Genomic DNA, 19,931 nt, shown 5'->3' with positions numbered 1-19,931 from the left:
ATACTTCGCATTCTGTCTAACGATTGTAGCAGTTCATATCTCTTGCATGAGAAATAAGACTGTTCCAAACCCTTTTTATTGAAACGCCCGTCTCTCTATTTCTATGCAACTCTGTAGAAACGAAGCAGGCACGATTGACTTAGTGAACTAGTTATCTATTGTTTCCACGACTCTGAAGATATTGTTTCGATTCTAGGGGAAACAAAGTTGTAATGTTTATGCGGTTGTCAGAGACTAATCCCTTCTTGTTTATTCGAGAAAGTTTCTAGTGACCTTTGAGTTAGCTGGCACACACACAATTAAGTTTAATGTACTCAATAGAGACAAACTGGGTAAAAGGATTATATCCGTCATAGCTGAGTAGGACGAAAATCCTATGTATTAGCTTTTTGGTTTGTTGAACGTTGAAGGATACAGTGTTCCAAAATATTGTGCACCTTATCTTTGTTTCCTTGAAACTTGCTCTGCAACTTTCATTAAAATGGCTGACGAGGATATCACCACGACTGCAGCTACAGGCAACAATGCCGACAGAGCTTTAAACTTAACAGGTTTCCAAGAAACCGATGCAAATGCTATGATCATTCCTCAAAATTTAAGGAAAGCCATCACTATAAAACTTATAAAACATGACCTAACATCAAGAGGTGGTAGGGCAATTTTTGTGATAGAGGCACATGAATATCAACAGACAAAGGTATTCTATTCATGGATAGTCTTCCAAGAAGCAAATCCAGTAACACATATGTTCCACTTCTACAAAGGAGATGATCCACCAGATGGATATATTCCTTTCGAGGATATTAAAATTCCACTCTCATACCAAGAGTATGAGCTCTGGTTTAAACATTTAAATCACATTACCAGGCTCGGTACACTAGGTAGACCGGAAGCAACATGGCTGGCCTTAGCCAGCTACACACCTGACCCTGACATTAAATCAATGTCGGACGAGGAATTACTTGGTAACATACAAAATTAAATAGAATTATACAGTGAAACCACAACTGTCTGAAAGTCCTGAAAAGGTCTTTTCTAAAAACACTCCTACCTCTTCTAAAAAGAAGTTGGAAAATAGCAAACCAACTTCTAAAGAGAAGCGTTCTCATTCCCGAGGTAGGTCTCCTCAAAAGGAGCCCTCTGAAAGGAGGTACAACCTCGGGAATAGGGATAATTTGAAAAAACCTGCTAGATATATCAAGATACTGATACACTTTCCTCTCGTACCTTTCAGACTTGGTCACAGAATTCCGAAAGAGGAGACGGTCAGAAAACAAGGAAGAACTTGTGAAGTCCAAAGACGATCAAGATGTTCAGAAAAACAAAAAACCTCAATTCACCAAGAAGAAGGTAGCAGGTCTAAAGCTCAGACATGCCAAGGATCTTGAGGACACAACTCAAGAACGGAGAATGGGCTCAGACAATGCAAGACAGCGCAGCAGAAGTAACAATAGCTCGCCACAACCTGTAGGGACTTCTGGAGACAGTGGACTTGAATGAAGACATTCAAGTTGAAACTGCAGATACCAGGGTTAGTTCTCCGCATAGGTTATATAAAATAACACTCCGGCTGGAGGGAGACATACCAAGAAAAGTGATAGCACTCTTTTAGGAGCGACTTTCTGAGGGTTACAATATACTTCTAGCTGAACAAGACTGGCCATCAGAATTTGCCAGGGAGTGCCCACATGGCGAAGACATCATTATGCCAGCCTTCTCTAACCATATTCCAGTACATTTAAAATATACTTATGCCAGGAAATGGGCAGTCGCCCAAGCTCCTGCATTATACAAAAATCATGTAGGATGGGATGAGGACTCTCCTCACCACAAAATCCAGTTAAAAAATCAACCAACTGCACAAAGGCAGTACCCAGATAAGCAAGAAGCTAACAAACAGGTCAGGGAGCTCTTAGATCAACTTGAATACCAGGGGGTGATTGAAACATGCACCTCATCAATGAACAATCCTTTGTTTCCTATCTCCAAACCAGACAATACATATCGTCTAGTAATAGATTACAGAGATCTAAACTCTTGTTGCAAATTATTTGCAGTGCAAAATGTACACAGTACAGCATTAATGAATAACATTGTGCATAAAAAAATATAAAACCACATTAGATATTTCGAATGGTTTCTTTTGTCAAAACATTGCACCTGAAAGTAGGTATTTGACCGCTTTCTCAATAATGGGGACACAGTGTCACGTCTGTCGTCTCCCTCAAGGATTCAAGAATAGTCCTGGGTTATTCTCAGCAAGGGTAACAGAGTTACTACAAACTTATGATGACGAGGCATTGTCAAATGTCGATTATATCTATGTAACAGACGATGACTTGGATAGGCACTTGAACAGGGTGAACACCATTATACTGGGTATCGCCTCTGAAGGGTACAAATTCAATTTTAAGAAATCGGGAATTGCCCATCTCAACGTCCTTTTTCTAGGATATGAATTATCAAGTGAAGGCAAAAGCCTGGCAGCCAACTTTTCAGAAAAGTGTGCGCTGCTCCAACCTCCAAAATCGATGAAAAACTTACAGTTGATTCTTGGTTTCCTGAATTTCTGAAGAACTTACATTCTAAACTACGCAGAAAGGGTAAAACCTCTCTACGAATTAATCAAACCTGATTTTAAAATCATTCATTGGAAAAAAAGAACATACAGAAATTTTGGATTCACTCCAAACAGACATTTTATCAACCAAACATTTACAAACACGCGTAAATGTACGCAACTTAGTGATCCGTAGCATTCCGGGTCAATGCGGATTCACCTACTTAACTTTTAACGAAGGTGAAAAAAGTAGCAATAGCTTACAAATCACATTTGTACACACACGCAGAAATTAAATTCACTTCAACAGAAAAAATCCTGACAGCTGTTCAAACCGCCGTAGCAAAAGAAAGAGCCCTCGCACAGGGAAAACGCATAATGATCGTGACACCTGTGCCTGCCTTAGAAGCAGAGACAAAAGCGAGCATTCCAAATGCAAAAGCTTTACATCCGAGATGGATACAATGGGTTAATTCTCTTTCTGCAACTGATGTTGAATACGTTTTTGATCCTTATTTGAAAACACAAGCCTTTCTACAATACGAACAAGAATGTCCTCTGCCTACTGAAATTCTCCCTCTTGATCAGTATGAATGTATAATTTACACAGATGGATCAGAACGATGGTCACAAAAACACAATCTCTAGTAGATTGTACAGCTCAGTGAGCTGAACTATAAGCTTTCAAAATGGCACTTGAAAATACGGATCGCGAATTCCCCGCACTCATAGTGTGTAATTCTTTCTACTGTGTCCAATCTTACAATGGATATTTGCAGAATTGGCTTCAAAATGGTTTCAAAGATGCAAAAGGTGGCACAATCAAGCATAAGACGCTTTGGGAACAAGTAGTTCAGTTACAAGAAGTACTACAAAACACTCACGTGATACACATGCTGAGTCATCAACATGATGGCCTTCACGTTGAAGGGAATTCATTGGCTGATGAAGCCGCGAAGGCAGCTGTGCAATCGGCTTCGGTAGCTGCAATCACTCGTTCAAAAATGAAAATAGACAGTGAAATAATGCTGGCTGTCAATGCTACAAGCAAAGGCAGCAGTGCAGTGTTACCGAAAGGGTTTCCACTCAAATACTCATATATAATTGATGCAAACAAAGTTCCGTTTGCTCGAATCACTGAAGTGGGGGATCGAGTAATTCCAACAGGGAAAGTAGAGTAGCTTTGATTTACGAAGCACATTTTGGAGAGGGTTTGATACATCAGGGGATCTCTAAAACAATATTAACTGTAAAAGAGATGAGCTGGTGGCCAGGAATGAATGCACACATTCACATGTTTGTCATTGACTGCATAGACTGCAATAGAGATCGCAGCACAGAACGCCGCCAGATACCTGACTCTAGCATAGCCAGCCCAGTACAGACACCATTGTTAGACAGCATTAGACTATCTACGTGCAGACGTCCCTGTGGACAAATGCAGTCCCACAAATACTAAGACAAGGTTCCTTTGGATGTGGCCTCAGCGCTCGGCTGACGCTCAAACTGTTATAAAAGATTTGTGAGTCTTTTTCGGCACATACGCAATTGGCATGCTACATTCTGACCAGGGTCCTGCGTTTAGCTATTGAGCTTACAAAGAGGCTATGGCCAGTTTGGGCATTGCATTGAGGTATTCTAGTCCATTCCATCCTGAGGGAAATTCGGTTGTGGAGAGAAAAAAAAGGGACATAAAGCAGTCTATAACAGCTAGGGTATTAGGTTCGGTTGACGGTGGGTCAAACATCTAATCAGCGTCCAACTTAGTCTTAATAACATGCCAAGAAGTTCTCTAGGGGGTATCACTCCATATGAGGTCCTTTTTGGGACAAGAATGTTGATCTCAGACCTTGATTGTCACACATCAGTGGTGGAACAAAAGAAATTTGATATCAAAGATCGTTTGGCTGTTTTACAGGACTTAAATGAGTTAAGAACGAAGCAAAGCAACGTGTTCCTGAAGCCAACCACCACTGGGGAAAAACCAACCGTCCCAGCAAAGCCTGTCTGGATCCCAAAGCTTGGTGATCTAGTCAGAGAAAAGAAGGAATTTGGGCCTTCTTACAGACAACCAGTACCTGTCCTTGCAATCCACAGGTCAAGAACAGTTTTACTGCCGCCCCTTGCTGGTAAAAAGGAGAACAGGTTTGTGTCCATCGACCTGATTAAACCACACTATGTGGCCGATACTAAGCAGTAGGCCAAGTGGACTCCGCCAATGTAGCAGACGCACTCCTCTAGCTACAATCCAAGCGGTTCAAACGGAGAGACTAAAGGAAGCCAACTCTCAAGCTGACGCACTGACTAGACGCTGTCATCCTCCTGCCGAGAATCCAGCGCCAGTGTTTCTGAATCCCCTTGCGGGGTGTTGGAAAATCGAGTCCCGGGAAAGAGATACCAACCTCTCTCATTCTAAGGTATGAACCTAGAGAAACCTTTGGCAATTCTTGGCAGAACTAAAACTTATACTAAGTCAGCACCTACTTCTTCCCTCGTACTAGACCTAGGTTAGGTAAACTGGGGTAGGCGTTTTTTAGAAGCACCTGTTGAGTATTTTTAACCTGTGTTATTTATGTATGTATTTTTAAATATGTCATAGCAACAGACAATGCTATTACAGTATTATTTTATATTACTGTTTACGCTGTACGCATTATACTTCACATTCTGTCTAACGATTGTAGCAGTTCATATCTCTTGCATGAGAAAACTGTTCAATAAACCCTTTTTATTGAAACACCTGTCTCTCTATTTCTATGCAACTCTGTAGAAATGAAGCAGGCACGATTGACTGAGTGAACTAGTTATCTATTGTTTCCACGACTCTGAAGATATTGTTCCGATTCTAGGGGAAACAAAGTTGTCATGTTTATGCAGTTGTCAGAAACTAATCCCTTCTTGTTTATTCGAGAAAGTTTCTAGTGACCTCTGAGTTAGCTGGCACACACACAATTAAGTTTAATATACTCGATTGAGACATACTCACCTTAGTCCTATGTAAAATCTATAGTCTATTTTATTCCAATGCGCAGAGCCTATTAGGGATATAGGAACTACACTACAGGTCTTTATAAATCACTGAGTTGAAACCCCACAGGGGTCCAGTTCCAATCAAACATCATGGTTTTTCTCCCATCCACGAGGTAATATTGTCTAGGTGTACTTTTCTGTCTGGAAGTGTGATTTCTTTTATTTCCATAGTCATGGATTTATCTAACACTCATGCAATTATTTTGGCTCACTTAAAATCAAAAGGGATCTATTCCTGTCAGAACTGTGCTAATTATATATGTGAGGATGGATATCTACTTCATCAAACATATACATGTAACAAAATTAAATTACACCAGTATGCAACATGCATACCAACGTCTGTATGTATATAATCCTGTACAGGGATAGTGCCTACAAACCACTAGCAGGTTAGTCAATTTCCAGGCACCATCTCAGTGATATTGCGAGTTTAGGAGGCAAAAACTTAATTAGTTATGAAAAGTTGTGTGCATCAATGCCAAAGTAGAGGAGAACTGAGCCTGTAACTTGTATCAAGGTGTGCCTGGCACTATAATGTTTTAGTGAATTTAGATACGGCATTCAGAGTGAACAGACAGTACAAACCTGAGAAAGATCATTGGTGTTTTGTAAACACAGATGTATTTTGTAAACACAGCTGTATATGTTTGATTACTGCTAAAGTCTATGCAGAGCATGGGCTGGAGATTGCTAAGTATTGGGTAATGCACATAAACTAGATGATGGGTAGCCTTCAGCTCACAGGCATTCAATAAACAAAGTGCACTGGTTAAAAAAACCTGCACAATTGTTTGGAAAAAAGTACATTAAAGATCTAGGAGGATCTTTAAGTGATGAATTTTAGAATTTCAGATATTTAAGAGATGTTTCACACTTAGTGAAGATTCAATATGAGTGTGCGCCCAAGGATTGTTGGCTGTCCACCCATCCTATCATGAAGGCTGTGCTGACAACTCTATATGGCATGGATCCATGGATCTCAGCCAAGGAAGAGGGACGTGTGATCTTTTCTTATGTATATTACATTGTTGTATGTGCAAATTTGATTATTGCTGGTTGATTAACCCTTTCAGAGCACTTATTACGTACAAATATGTCATTAAATGCACTGAAATACATAGAAACCTAGGCACGGAAGACGTTAAACATATGTGTTAAAATAAGTCCAGTTGTGCCTTTTCCTTGAGTGAGCCCTTATTCTACCATATCATTTGCAAACTACCTGGTGCCGTTATTCATTACAAGACAAATCTGATGTGGACTGTAGGAATGTAGGAACAATGTTTGCAATGATAAAATAAGATGGGATGAACACCTATCAAATACTCCATCAAGGAAAGCCTAATCACCAGCAGAAAGACAAATCATCATGCACCAATAGGATACAATTTTTTTTCCAGTACTCTAGGTGATATATAATTCATAGAGAAAACAATAAGATAAATATGAAACATGGTGAAATACATCAGTCAATACTTTACAACTTCGATGTCTAGAACACATACAGGATTTTAATTGCTTTTTATAAGTGGCTGAGAAAGATTTAGTTCTTCTAAAAAGCATTCCACTTTTTGAAAATGTAAATCATGCAACACAAATAAAGAGAAAACTGGAAAAGGTACAACGATCATGTCAGAGGACAAGGATCACCAGACTGACGGCAGACTGTATGGACCTGATCATAGGACAGACTTGGCTATGGATTTCACAAATTAAGAAACAGGTTTAGAAGAGACATGTAATTTTTTTTGTGATTTAGGGAGTTAGATTATATTGGAAGAACTTAAAGGTTTATTTCTCTTTTGTGATTTGTTTTCTAGAGTAGATACTAAAACAATGATGATATAACTCCTGGTGCTGCTACAGCGCGACTCAAGAAATTATTTCTAATCATCACTCACCATTTCCCTGAAACCTTTAACCCCTTCGATGCTGGCCCGTTTCCGCCGCTGTGCGGTAAACAAACGAACAGGGCGGGGCCGTGACGAACCCCAGCCGTCATCCGCACACGAGCACCGCGGAGCGTGACGGCTGGGGTTCGTCACCAGCATGCAAGGGGTTAAACACTCAAAACATGTACCAGTGGGGCCCATAACACTGCGCATTTACCCTGTTCACTTACACTTGGCTTCAAGGCTTCTGGTGAATCACAATGGAGAAATGCTGTAACATTTGGTAGAGCGTCTAAAACCTATTTAATATTTACACTAAAGTTCAAAAACAGTTTACCATGGTTTCATAATAAACACTTTTATTCAGACACACCACCATAATGGCAATGGATCTGCTAGAACAAAAAATTAGGCGTAGGAAGAAACAAAGACCAGCTTTTAATTCTTTGTTTCTCTAATTTTTATTCACAGCAATCTTTTAGTATGTCCGACTTTACTCATTTATTGATTCTTTATTCAGTAATTCTTAAACTTTATTTCAAAAACATGATCATTTTATTAAGAGCTCAGAAAAATCGCTTTATTATAGAATTCAGTAAAGTTTAGCAAAGAACAGATAGTACCAAATTCAATTTCTCCTGACATCCCTGACTAACACCCTCATCTTATCCTAACAGTCCTGCAAAGCAAACAAATAGGAAAAAACATAAGAGTTCTTACATCCAGGAATCGGTCAGCAAACAGGCAGCATCTCCGATAGAAATGGAAAAAGCGACCCCAACCTTACAAGTCCGGGGGTTTTTATACCTTATTTCTCAACTTAATCTATCTCGAAAAGTAACTAACATCACCATCTTGTATTCTGATTGGACAAATTTGGGTAGATGTGCACTTCCTCACCATTACAGCATTTGTTATTCACATGATTCCGCTAATATTATAAAAGTCTATTGTTTAGGCAGTCCGTGGCATAGGCACATTGCATTTTAGCAACATTGCCCTTCTTTCCCATGGCTTGGATATTCGATCATTCATGCTTGGCACCCATCCTAGGTTCCGGGTGAGGCAACCTTGAACTTCTCCCTCAAGCACAGTCAGCTCACTTGCGCTGGCAGAAATCTTTGACGCGCCTGCGCAGACCAATACCCACTCGCAGTAGGTCAGAGCGGCCATTTTCTCACTAGGCCTCACAGGCCACATTCGGAACTATCATAGAAACAAACAAAAATCCATGTTAATTTATAGTAATGAAACCCATTCCGTTTACCTCCCCCCATGCTAATGTTTCCCATTAGTCGTTACCTAGCAATATGCCACACAAATGCGTTTTATACTTACATAATCGACCCTCTCTTTTCACAAAACATATACAAAAGCACATTTAAATAGCATTTTGTTTATATTGAAGCTATGCATTAGTCCACAACACAACAACAATACGTATTAGCTAGTATTATTGCGACATATAAGCAGAATTAGTATTCCCCGTGTATAATTTAAAAATGAAAAATAAAATAATGTGTGCATCTTACTCTATGGTTGATTATTTTTTACAAAACATGCAATTAGTAAACATTATTGTTATGGGACATTGACTTCATGAGGGGTACACAACATTTTGTGTTTGCCACCTCGCTCCATCAATTCCCTCATCTGGTGATTTTATCACCAAATACCTCCCAACATTTTGTAAAATTTACTTGAACAAGTTTCAGTTCCCTTTCTTGTTAATATCATCTATACTTTTGTCTCTTTCTCTTTTGAATCTTTGAAAAACTTTTCTTTTATTTCTTCCATTTCTATTTCATTCTTTTCTCTCATTCTTGCCTGCTGTGCTTCATTTCTTTTCTTTATTGACCTTCTAAAATCTTGTCTACCTTTATATATACAACATAATCTTATCATGAACATCACTATTACTAAGACTGTTATTTGAATTAGGATTTTACCTATAATTGAACTACCTATTTCTTGAAACCAATGCTTAATTGCTGAGAAACTTTTACCCAGCTTTTCGAGGACACCCTCAACCTCCAGTGGTTCAATTTCTCCATGCAAATCTGTAATATTTATATTATACTTTTCAATATTCTGACTTTTATCTGGGATATAAGTACAACAATGTTGCACCTTCAGGATCCCACAGACTCCTCCCTCTTTTGCTAAGATTATATCAAGAGCAAGTCTATTTTGCAAAACCATAGTTCTCATAGCAATCATTTCAGTATTCACCATCAGGAATCCTCCTGCAGTGTCTGTTGATAATCGATCAACAATTGTGGACAATTTTCTAATTCTATTTGCATTGAACGAAATTCCCACTGCTGGTATCAGTGCTCCAAACACATCACCTATTATTTCTAACACAGTTTCTCTTCTTTTTCGACTTTACCTATCTCATGCTTTCCATTAGTACCTCTATCTACATGAAAATTTTTAGGAAAGACCAAACACACATAACATGTCCCATACCAGTGGTTAGGTAATCTATAATAAGCTCGGTTCCCACAAATAAAATAAATTTCAGGAAAAACAGGATCATTTCCTCCTTTAAATCCCCAACCCCCTAAAATTCTATAGGTATCTTCACATTGACTTGCACCCACAAAATAATTGTCATACATTGTGTTGTCTCTTCTAATACAAAATGTTCCCATCATTGGTGCATCTATATTTATTGCTACATTCACATTTTTATCCTCAATATTCTCATCATCAAACATATAATATTTTGATTTTTCGTGGTCCATTTTCTCTTTACGTTTATAAGCAATTCTTCTTTCCTCAACCATGCCTAAAAAGGTTTTTCTCTTCAACTCTCATTTTACATGTCAAATTATGAGTAAAAGCATATTCATATGTCAATTCATCTACTTCTAAGAAATATTCTCCCATTACCTCTGCATGCTTTCCCTTATTCAATGTATTGTCAATCTTTAATTTTGCAAATATTTCATCTACATTGGAATGTTGATATTCCAGCTTTCCAGTTTTATAAAACAAGCTTGCAATTACACTACAAGTTACTCCATATGTAAGAGGAAGGTGGTGATAGGTCACCCCTTCTGACACTGATGCTGGTAATTTTACACACAGATAGCAGTCATCTACATTCATTGTTTTAATATATTCAAGCAGTAATTTCAAAAAACAGTTTTTACTATAATCACTAATAGACTTATCTTGATGCAATTCTGGATTATATACATCAGTCTCAGGTACCTTTCCTTTCTCAACTTGCTTACTTGAGCTTGCATTCGGGTTTAATTTTGTTAAAGTAGTTTGGAAAGGAATCACAATAGCTAATATTGTCCATATTACCACTAATAAACTCATACAAATAGTAAAACATCTACACCATTTTCTAAAAATAGAGCATTTCGTACGCTGATTGTTCATTGTCATTTTCCCTAACAACGTTTCTTCGACCTTATGTCACCTATAAGTTTCACACTATTCAGCACTCTAACAAATTTTTCTTCGACCTTGTGTCAGTTCTATTCTAGGTTAAGTTATATTTAAGTTTTTCTAACAAGTTTTCTTCGACCTTGTGTCAACTCTGACCTCTTCTATATTTACAAATCCGTCTCACAGGACTTCAGGTTTTTTACTTTAATATCATATACTTTGAGCACCTAACTTTTTATTTCTTAATCAACCTTCTTACTCACTTTTCCCAATTGACTTTGGGTCATACAGATTTTCTTGACTGCTATTTACTTCAACAATTGGTGGCAGGACAATATATGTCCATTCAGGTGATTTGTACTTCTGATTTGGACGTCTCACTCTCTTTAGCCTTTTAATAGTCTCTATTTTCTTTCCCAGTGTTTCTTTTTGACAGGTAATCTCGTTCACTTGATCTTCTTGCTCTTTTGCTGTATTCACTATTTTGAACTTCAATCCTTCAGCTCCTTTAGGCCAATTGTCTCATGTGCAGACTTTCTTAGTCTTCTGCTCTATTATATTATGCTCCACTCTCCAAGCTCTTTTTCTTGTGCTTTTTCTTAATGGAGACTCGTCTGCACTGTGATCAGTTTCACTTTCAGTGTCTTCTACTGTATCATTAATTATGATTTTCACAATGTCTTGGTCTTCATTAGATTTATTTTTCTCTACTGTTACTCTGTTAGGAAGACCTTCATAACTGGTACTTGGAATCTCATTTTCATCATGAGTTACTTCCTCTTCCCGTTTCAGGATTTCCGTTCCTGCTTTCAGAGTCTTCAGTTTGCGGTTCAGTTTTCCTCGTTTCAGCAGCTTTCTTTTCACTTTCTTTTGCGTCTTTACTGGTGCTTGCTTCTACCGATTCTCGATCTCCAAGTTGATCTTCTGAATCTGGTATTTCAACAATCTCCCTGTCACCTTCACCTTCAGATGCAGAACTGGCTTCTGATACTTCCAGATATCGACGTTCTTGTCGATCTTCAGTATCTGGATCCTTATCTGGTTGACCTTCAGAATCAGAGTCAGTTGTACTTTCACCGTCGTATGGGTATTCAGGTTCTGGCACACGGATTGTGTGACTCGCATGAACCCACCTCTTCAGTCCAGCACACTTGACTGCAGTAGTACTGACCAAGATAACTTGACGTGGTCTTTGCCACCTTGGTACCAAACAATTCCTCCTACGATGAACTTTCACTCTTACCCAGTCCCCAGGGACTAAGTCATGAGCTGGATTTTTCTCTTTGGAATTTGCTTCAGTTCCCACCTGGTGGAGCACAGAAGTTACCACATCAGACAGATTCTTGCAGTAATCCAGTATGATGTCATCATTAATGGCTAATAGCTTATTAACTGGTACATAAGCCTGTCTCATCACCCTCCCCATCAAAATCTCATGAGGGCTTAATCCAGTTTTTCTGTCAGGTATGCTCCTCAATGTCATCAAGACAAGCGGCAATGCGTCAGGCCATTTCATTCCTGTTGCCAAACACATTTTTTCAATTCTATTCTTAACTGTTCCATTCACTTGCTCAACTATCCCTGAAGCCTCAGTTCTATATGCACAGTGCAGCTTCTGGCGAATATCCAGAGCTTTGCAGATCATCTGCAGAAGTTCATTCTGGAAATGCGGGCCTCTGTCCGATTCAATCGTGACCGGAAACCCGAAACGTGGTATTATCTCACGTAAGAACAGTTTTGCAACAGTAATTCCATCATTTCTCCGTGTTGGAAAAGCTTCAATCCATCGTGAAAACAAACAGATTATCACAAGAACATATCTAAGTCTGTTACATGGAGGTAGCTCAATAAGATCCATCTGAACTCTTGTGAATCGGCCACCCTCCCGTCCTATGATTCCCAGGCTTACAACTGTTTTTCTGTTTGGGTTAAATTGTTGGCATACTAAACACCTTTGGCACAAGCTTTCAGCAATCATTCTAAATTTGGGATTATACCAAGTCTGTCTAAAAAGACTGATCATGGCATCTCTTCCAATATGAGCCTGAGCATGGTACATTCGGGCCATATCTGAAATCATGCTATCGGGCATTACTGGTCTTTCATCTTTGTAAACCCAAATTTCATCTTCTTCCCTCTGCATACATCCTAATTTTATCCAGACATCTTTCTCCTCTGTTCCTGCCTCTTCCTGCATCTGTTTCACTTCCTGCCAGGTCTCAACTACAGTGGTTAGCATCAAAGGACTTGGAACATGTTCTTCAGTTTTTTCCCGATTTATTGAAATTTGGTTTTTAGCACAGTGCTTGGCAATTTCATCTGCATAGTTATTACCTCGGGTAATATAATCATCACCTTTTTTATGAGCAGAACATTTTACCACAGCTAGTTTCTTAGGTAATTGTATCACATCTATCAATATCTTCACGAATTCTGCATTCCGTATAGGTGTTCCTGCAGAGGTCAACTAACCTCTTTGGGACCAGAGCTGTCCATAATCATGAACAACTCCATAACCATATTGACTATCTGTCACTATGGTTACTCTCACCTCTTTTCCCACACTCAAAGCAATCAACTCCGCTATCTGAGCAGAATGAATTCCTTTCAGACAAGATGCTTCCAACACTTCTGCTACTGTGCAAACAGCATATGCAGCACTTAGAACACCACTCTCTGTTCTTAAACATGATCCATCCACAAACATTACAAAATCTGATTCAATCAAGGGCTCATCTTCAATATCTGGGCGAGGTTTGGTACAGTATTCCAAAACATCCAAACACTTGTGATCAAGCTCACCTTTCACTTCTGCTTCAATGGTTTCAGGTAACAATGTAGATGGGTTTACGTTCACACATCTTGCAATTGTCACATTTTCAGCTCCTAAAATCACTTTCTCATAATGGTTCAATCTGCTGTTAGTCATGTATTGTGTTTTTGCTCTTGTGAGGAGAATCTCTACTGAATGAGGTACATACACCATTACCGGAAATCCCATCACAATTCCTTCACTTTGTTCCAGACTTACACTTGTTGCTGCTTCTGCTTTCAAACATCCTGGCAAAGCTTTTGCAACAGGGTCCAAAACAGCTGAGAAATATGCAATCGGTTTTCTCATTCTTCCATGTCTTTGGATCAATACTGACAAAGCACATCCTTCCCGCTCACTGCAGTACAGTTCAAACTCTTTTTCATAATCAGGCATTCCCAATGCTGGTGCTTCACACAGTTTGTTTTTTAATTGCTCAAATGCTTCCATCTCTGTCTTGGTCAGAACAATTGGGTCTCTGATATCTGCCTTTGTCAGTCTCTGCAATGGTTTTGCAATTAATGAAAATCCACCTATCCACTGTCTGCAATAACCTACCATTCCGAGGAACATTCTTACCTGTCTTTGTGTTTTAGGTGGCTGCATTCCTTGTATCATTTTAATTCTTTCAATGGTAACTTGTCTGATTCCTTTAGCAATCTTGTGAGCTAAATATTGTACTTCTTTCTGACAGAACTGTAATTTCGACGGACACACTTTATGTCCCTCTTCAGCCAAATGATTCAACAATGCCACTGTATCAGTTACACAGGCATCCTTTGTTTTTGATGCAACCAGTAGGTCATCAATATACTGCACTAACACAGACTCTCCAGGCATACTCAAAGTTTCTAATGATTTCTTCAACAGCTGATTAAAAATTGATGGATTTTCGGTGTACCCTTGTGGAATTCTACACCATGCTAAAATACGATTTTGGAATCGAAATGCAAAAATTGGCTGACTTTCTGGATGCAATGGAACAGTAAAGAACGCATTGCACAACTCAATCACTGTGTACCATTCTGCATCATGAGGAATCTGATACAAAATCACTGCTGGATTCGGAACAATCGGACAACATGGAACAACAATCTTGTTAATTTTTCTCAAATCCTGCACAATCCTAAATGTTCCGTTTGGCTTTTTCAGTCCCATAATCGGTGAATTACATGGGCTGCTCTCAATTTCTCTTAAAATTCCCTGCTCAATCATTTTGTCAATTACTGGAGTAATTCCTTCAATCACTTCCGCAGTCATTTTGTATTGTGGTGTATTCAGGTAGCTAGCACCTTCTTTTATGGTCACTTTCACAGGATCAACCCCTTTCATTAAACCTATATCCTTTCCAGTGAAATCCCACACACTTTCTTTTACTGCCTCTTTTCAATAGGAATTTTCTCTTTATCAAACACAGGAAACAATTTATCCTGTTCTGCCTCAATCATGAGCATTGTCAATTTATACAAACTATCTTCATCTGGAGTCTGCAATTCTATGCCATTTGGTGAACAGTATATGGCGCAGTTCATCTTACACAATATATCCCTTCCTAGCAAATTAACAGGACTACTGTCGCACACCACAAACCGATGCATATCCTTGTATGTCCCAATCTCTATTTCAACTGGTTTTGTCAAGGGAGTATTTGTCTGTTGGCTACACCTATAACCTGGCACCAGTGTCCACTAGGAAAGTTATTTCCACATCATTCACCTTTCTGCTCACAAATGGACCTGACTGATCTACCTCAAGAGTGGCTCCAAGCATACACTCTTCTTCCTCCCTCAGGCACCGTCAGAAACTTTCATCCGGCTCACTGCCATTCTCTTCTTGCAACCAATATTGCGGACACGCATTTACTCTTTGCGGTCTTTTTACCTGCTCACCTCCTTGAATCCTGTCTCTGCACTGTATTTCTGCTGATTTCCACTATTTGGCAGTGGCGGTTGTGGCACCTGACTTTGCTGATTTGCTATCTGCTGTTGCTGTGACTGCTGCTGATTTACCTCAAGCTGCACCTGTGGATTCAATGATGTATGTTCCCCATTAACTCTAGGCGGACATTTACACTCTCGCTTCCAATGCCCTACCTTGCCGCAATTAAAACATGGCGTTTTCTTTTTCATTTCATCAATGTTCCCCACCAATTTAGGTTTGCCTTTAAACCCACTCTGATCCCCCACATTCTTGTTCTCTATTTGTGCTACTTGCTGTTCTGCTACTTTCACTTGTGCCCACATAGCTTTCTCTTTTAATTTCTTTTGTTTCGCATCAATCTCTTCACTACAGTATTTTGCTTGTCTCAATACCTTGTCTACAGAACTCGATTGCCAATCCATCATGCTATGTCTAATCATATCTGAAATTTCTGGCCTTAATCCATATATAAATCTATACACAAAATGGCTCATGTCTTTCTCACTTAATTCCTCATAACCACTATACTGTTTGAAAACCAACAACAACCTTTCATAAAATGAATGCACAGTTTCTTTCGGCTCCTGAGTAGTCCTATCTATCTTTACCCAATCAGTCTCTTTTGGAGGTATTTTGTTTTTCAACCACACTATCACTTGTTCATACTTTCTCATCACATCCGGTGATGGAGCTCCTGTCTTCGCATCCCTAGGATACTCCTCTCTTGGCCAATCCACAGATATTTTACATTCTGTCCACAAATCTGCTGGCACCACTATGCCAAATAATCATTCCAAATCAATCCACAATACCTTTGACACCTTTACAAATCTGTCAATTTGTCAGTACCATTCTACTGGTTTTTCTCTTAATCTAGGGAAATCATTTGTAAATGATAATATATCTTGTCTGCTCCAAGGAACATGTACATATCCTCCTCCAGGAACTTCTCTCATAGGGAATTCAGTTACCGCTGTTTCTTTTTCATTAACGGGAAAAGCTAATGTTTATTTATCACTAGTCTCCTCTTTCTTCTTTGCCCACTTGACTCGCCATTTACCTACATCACCCCATTTTCGCAAAAGAACAATTAAATCTTTTATCTGAATTAATCTTCCAGCAGTATTCATGTTCTCAATGTCTCTTTCTGCAAAATCTACTCTATAAGTTTTCTGCAATGATTTTATTTTTGCAAACTCTATTCCATATTCACTTGCCACTTCTTCCAATTGATCATACATTGTCTTAGCTCTCCATGTTATACTTTTACATAAAAACATGAGCTCATCATCCTGGTAATTTTGTAATCTATCTGTCCCAATTGTTCCAATTATTAATTCCTCCATATCTACTTTTAGTTTGGCCACATCCAGCACTTTTGATTCCTGCTCCTTTAATTTTAGCGTTTTAATCCATTCACTCAATTCTCTGTCTGTTGGATCTCTAGGCGTTTGTGTTAAATTTATTTTGTCTGTACTTCTCTCTGGAGTTGCAGAGTCAGATTCTGCTCCTGTCGGGAACGCGCATGTCAAATTTTTATTGAAAGTTAATTCTGGTGGATTTACACTTGTATTCTGTCTTATATCTGATAAATCTGGATAAGTACTTTCTATTGCTCTCTTCAGGCTTTGTTGTAATGGGATTGTTAGTCTTGGTTCTCTTATTTTCTGATCATCAAATACTGGTATCACAGGTCCTATCGTTACTGGGACAGTTACAGCTTTCATATTTCTACTTAGATTCTGAACCAACTCATGTGCGGATCGTTCGTATTCAGACATACTTGGCTGCTCATTGTTTTGTCTTTCTGGACTTAGAGCAATCCTGTGTAAATCATTACTTTGCACAGGGGTACCTGTAATTCTAGCTTCTCCTATTGGTGTACTCGGGACATATCTCGTTTCCACTCTTTCAGGAAAATCTCTAAAATTTGATGGCTGTTCTGGTGTTTTATTAACTTTTTCTTCTATCATTGGGGCATTCGGAGTAGTACGTAAAGGACTTGGTTGATATGGTGGCGGTCTTCTATTTAATATTTCCTCTAACACTGCATCCTCTGATTCACTGTCACCATAGCCTTGATTCCCTGAATCAATATTCCTTCTCTTCTCTACACTTTTTAGTCCCTCATATTCTTCTACTAATCTGACCGGATACATGCCATCGCACATATTACTGTCTCTCCATCTCCGCATCCCAGTCTCATGGGTCTCTCCCCACAAATCTCTACCTCTACCTCTTGGTCTAAGATGCCTACTCAGCCTCTCGATTTGATCTCCATTTGATGCATCTCATCTTCCCACTCAACCAATGCTTCAAACTGAGTTGGTCTAGGTCTCGGTTCAAGTTTCATTATTTTGTCTCTCAAATTCCTCAAAATTGCCACATCAAACGATCCTCCTTCTGGAAAGGCTAACACACCATCATCTTTGGTATACTGTATCCAATTATCCAACCAAACACATGTATGATATCCATATTTCGACAACATGTAAGAAGCAGGTGTTTTCGGTGAAGGAAGTATTTTTCCCTCTCTTGTAACTACCTCCTTGTCTTTTACAAACACATTTTTCAGTCTTTTAAACCATGAAGGTTTCTTCTTGTCATTGTCATATTAATAAAATGACATTCTCGATAAACTTTCCCTTCTTTCAAAAGATCGCGTACTATTCTGTTGCTGATTCCGTAACACCAACCTATCACAGGGCGGTTCGCACTAATGCACCAGTAAGAACACGATGCGTCACTATAGTGCTTAACCAATAGCTTATGCTGCTTTCTGTGATGAACCAATCAGCTCCTACTCTGTCTTGGTCACGCAGACCAATCTCAGCGCGACACTTTTGACGTCACCAGCGCTCCGGCTTCTGCAGCGCCGACTGACCCCTCCTTTACAGGGTTTTTTCAGAAAGCCGTATTTACAAGATATTTTACAAAATCAGTTAGTAACTTACACAAGACAATTCCACTAATCTGTTTCGCTAATAAAGTGATAGAATTTTCAATCGCACAAGTATTCTGTAACTGGAATAGACAACGCTTATTTCCTCAGAATTTTTAGACTCGCCGATAAAGCAACACTACTGGCTTTACCCTTCTATCAGGCAATAACGATCTTGCTTCTCTAGGAAAGCACACACAGAGATCTTTTTCACCTCCTTAGAGACAATCCCAAAGTTTCGCTTGAACGCGTATTGCAATTACATTTACACACGTTCATACAGAAAACCCTATTCACATATACATGAACTCTGTTTTACCAGTAGGCAGCGCGTCCACTAACCCACCACAGAATTCCTCTATTGTTAGCAAAAGAGAGACGCCACTCCCTTTACCCTTCAATCAAGCTTGAGTTAAGACCTATTACTCTCCCAGCAGTAAGTTTTAGTCGGGAAGCACGGAATGATCCCTATACTTGAAGGCTGAAATTTCATAGACTGTCCTCACTATACATTTATCCTTTCACACCTAAGGTCCCTAAACAGTGATATACGCCAATACCACCGCAGTATATGACAATACTACTTCTTTGAAACAGACTAATGCACTGTGTGACTTAACCTTGCCACACTTCCTCCACCTGCAGTCGGAGGCACTGGCTTCACCCTACTCTATGAAGCCTTTCCAAGACCACATTTAACGTATTACAAACTCAACAGATGTTAGTCATAAATCTGTACATCATACTATATATATATATATATATATATATATATATATATATAGCACCTTATACATAATCCTAGCTAATTTCCTTAGCAACCACTACTCAGCTACCAAGCTATAACTGCTACAGCGCGACTCCAGAAATTATTTCTAATCATCACTCACCATTTCCCTGAAACCTTTAAACACTCAAAACATGCACCAGTGAGGCCCATAACACTGCGCATTTACCCTGTTCACTTACACTTGGCTTCAAGGCTTCTGGTGAATCACAATGGAGAAATGCTGTAACATTTGGTGGAGCGTCTAAAACATATTTAATATTTACACTAAAGTTCAAAAACAGTTTACCATGGTTTCATATTAAACACTTTTATTCAGACACACCACCATAATGGCAATGAATCTGCTAGAACGAAAATTAGGCATAGGAAGAAACAAAGACCAGCTTTTAATTCTTCATTTCTCTAATTTTTATTCACAGCAATCTTTTAGTAAGTCCAACATTACTTAATTATTGATTCTTTATTCAGTAATTCTTAAACTTTATTTAAAAAACATGATAATTTTATTAAGAGCTCAGAAAAATCTCTTTATTATAGAATTCAGTAAAGTTTAGCAAAGAACAGATAGTTCCAAA

General features: G+C 38.9%; 2 protein-coding genes across 2 annotated transcripts in view; both read right to left on the bottom strand.

Annotated features, from left to right (window-relative positions):
• Nucleotides 1-19,931, bottom strand: part of GSKIP (GSK3B interacting protein) — a 299,217-nt gene that overhangs the window by 274,736 nt on the left and 4,550 nt on the right. The gene's annotated exons all lie outside the window — the stretch shown is intronic.
• Nucleotides 15,767-19,479, bottom strand: LOC144782762 (uncharacterized). The gene is made up of 2 exons (XM_078662067.1): nucleotides 16,904-19,479; nucleotides 15,767-16,823 (listed from the first exon to the last, which is right to left on the bottom strand). The coding sequence occupies exons 1-2, from the start codon at nucleotides 17,818-17,820 to the stop codon at nucleotides 16,787-16,789; spliced, it is 954 nt and encodes a 317-aa protein (XP_078518193.1). The 5' UTR covers nucleotides 17,821-19,479; the 3' UTR covers nucleotides 15,767-16,786.

Source organism: Lissotriton helveticus, chromosome 9 (assembly GCF_964261635.1).
Source record: "Lissotriton helveticus chromosome 9, aLisHel1.1, whole genome shotgun sequence".
Lineage (NCBI taxonomy): Eukaryota > Metazoa > Chordata > Amphibia > Caudata > Salamandridae > Lissotriton > Lissotriton helveticus.
Note: the sequence above shows the minus strand (reverse complement) of the source record. Positions and strands in the feature narration are given on the sequence as shown.

Coding starts and splice junctions, on each gene's coding strand:
- LOC144782762 (XM_078662067.1), bottom strand. CDS start 17,820: ATGCGGAGATGGAGAGACAGTAATATGTGCGATGGCATGTATCCGGTC. Junction 16,824..16,903: donor TACCAGGATGATGAGCTCAT/GTTTTTATGTAA, acceptor AATATGGAATAG/AGTTTGCAAAAATAAAATCA.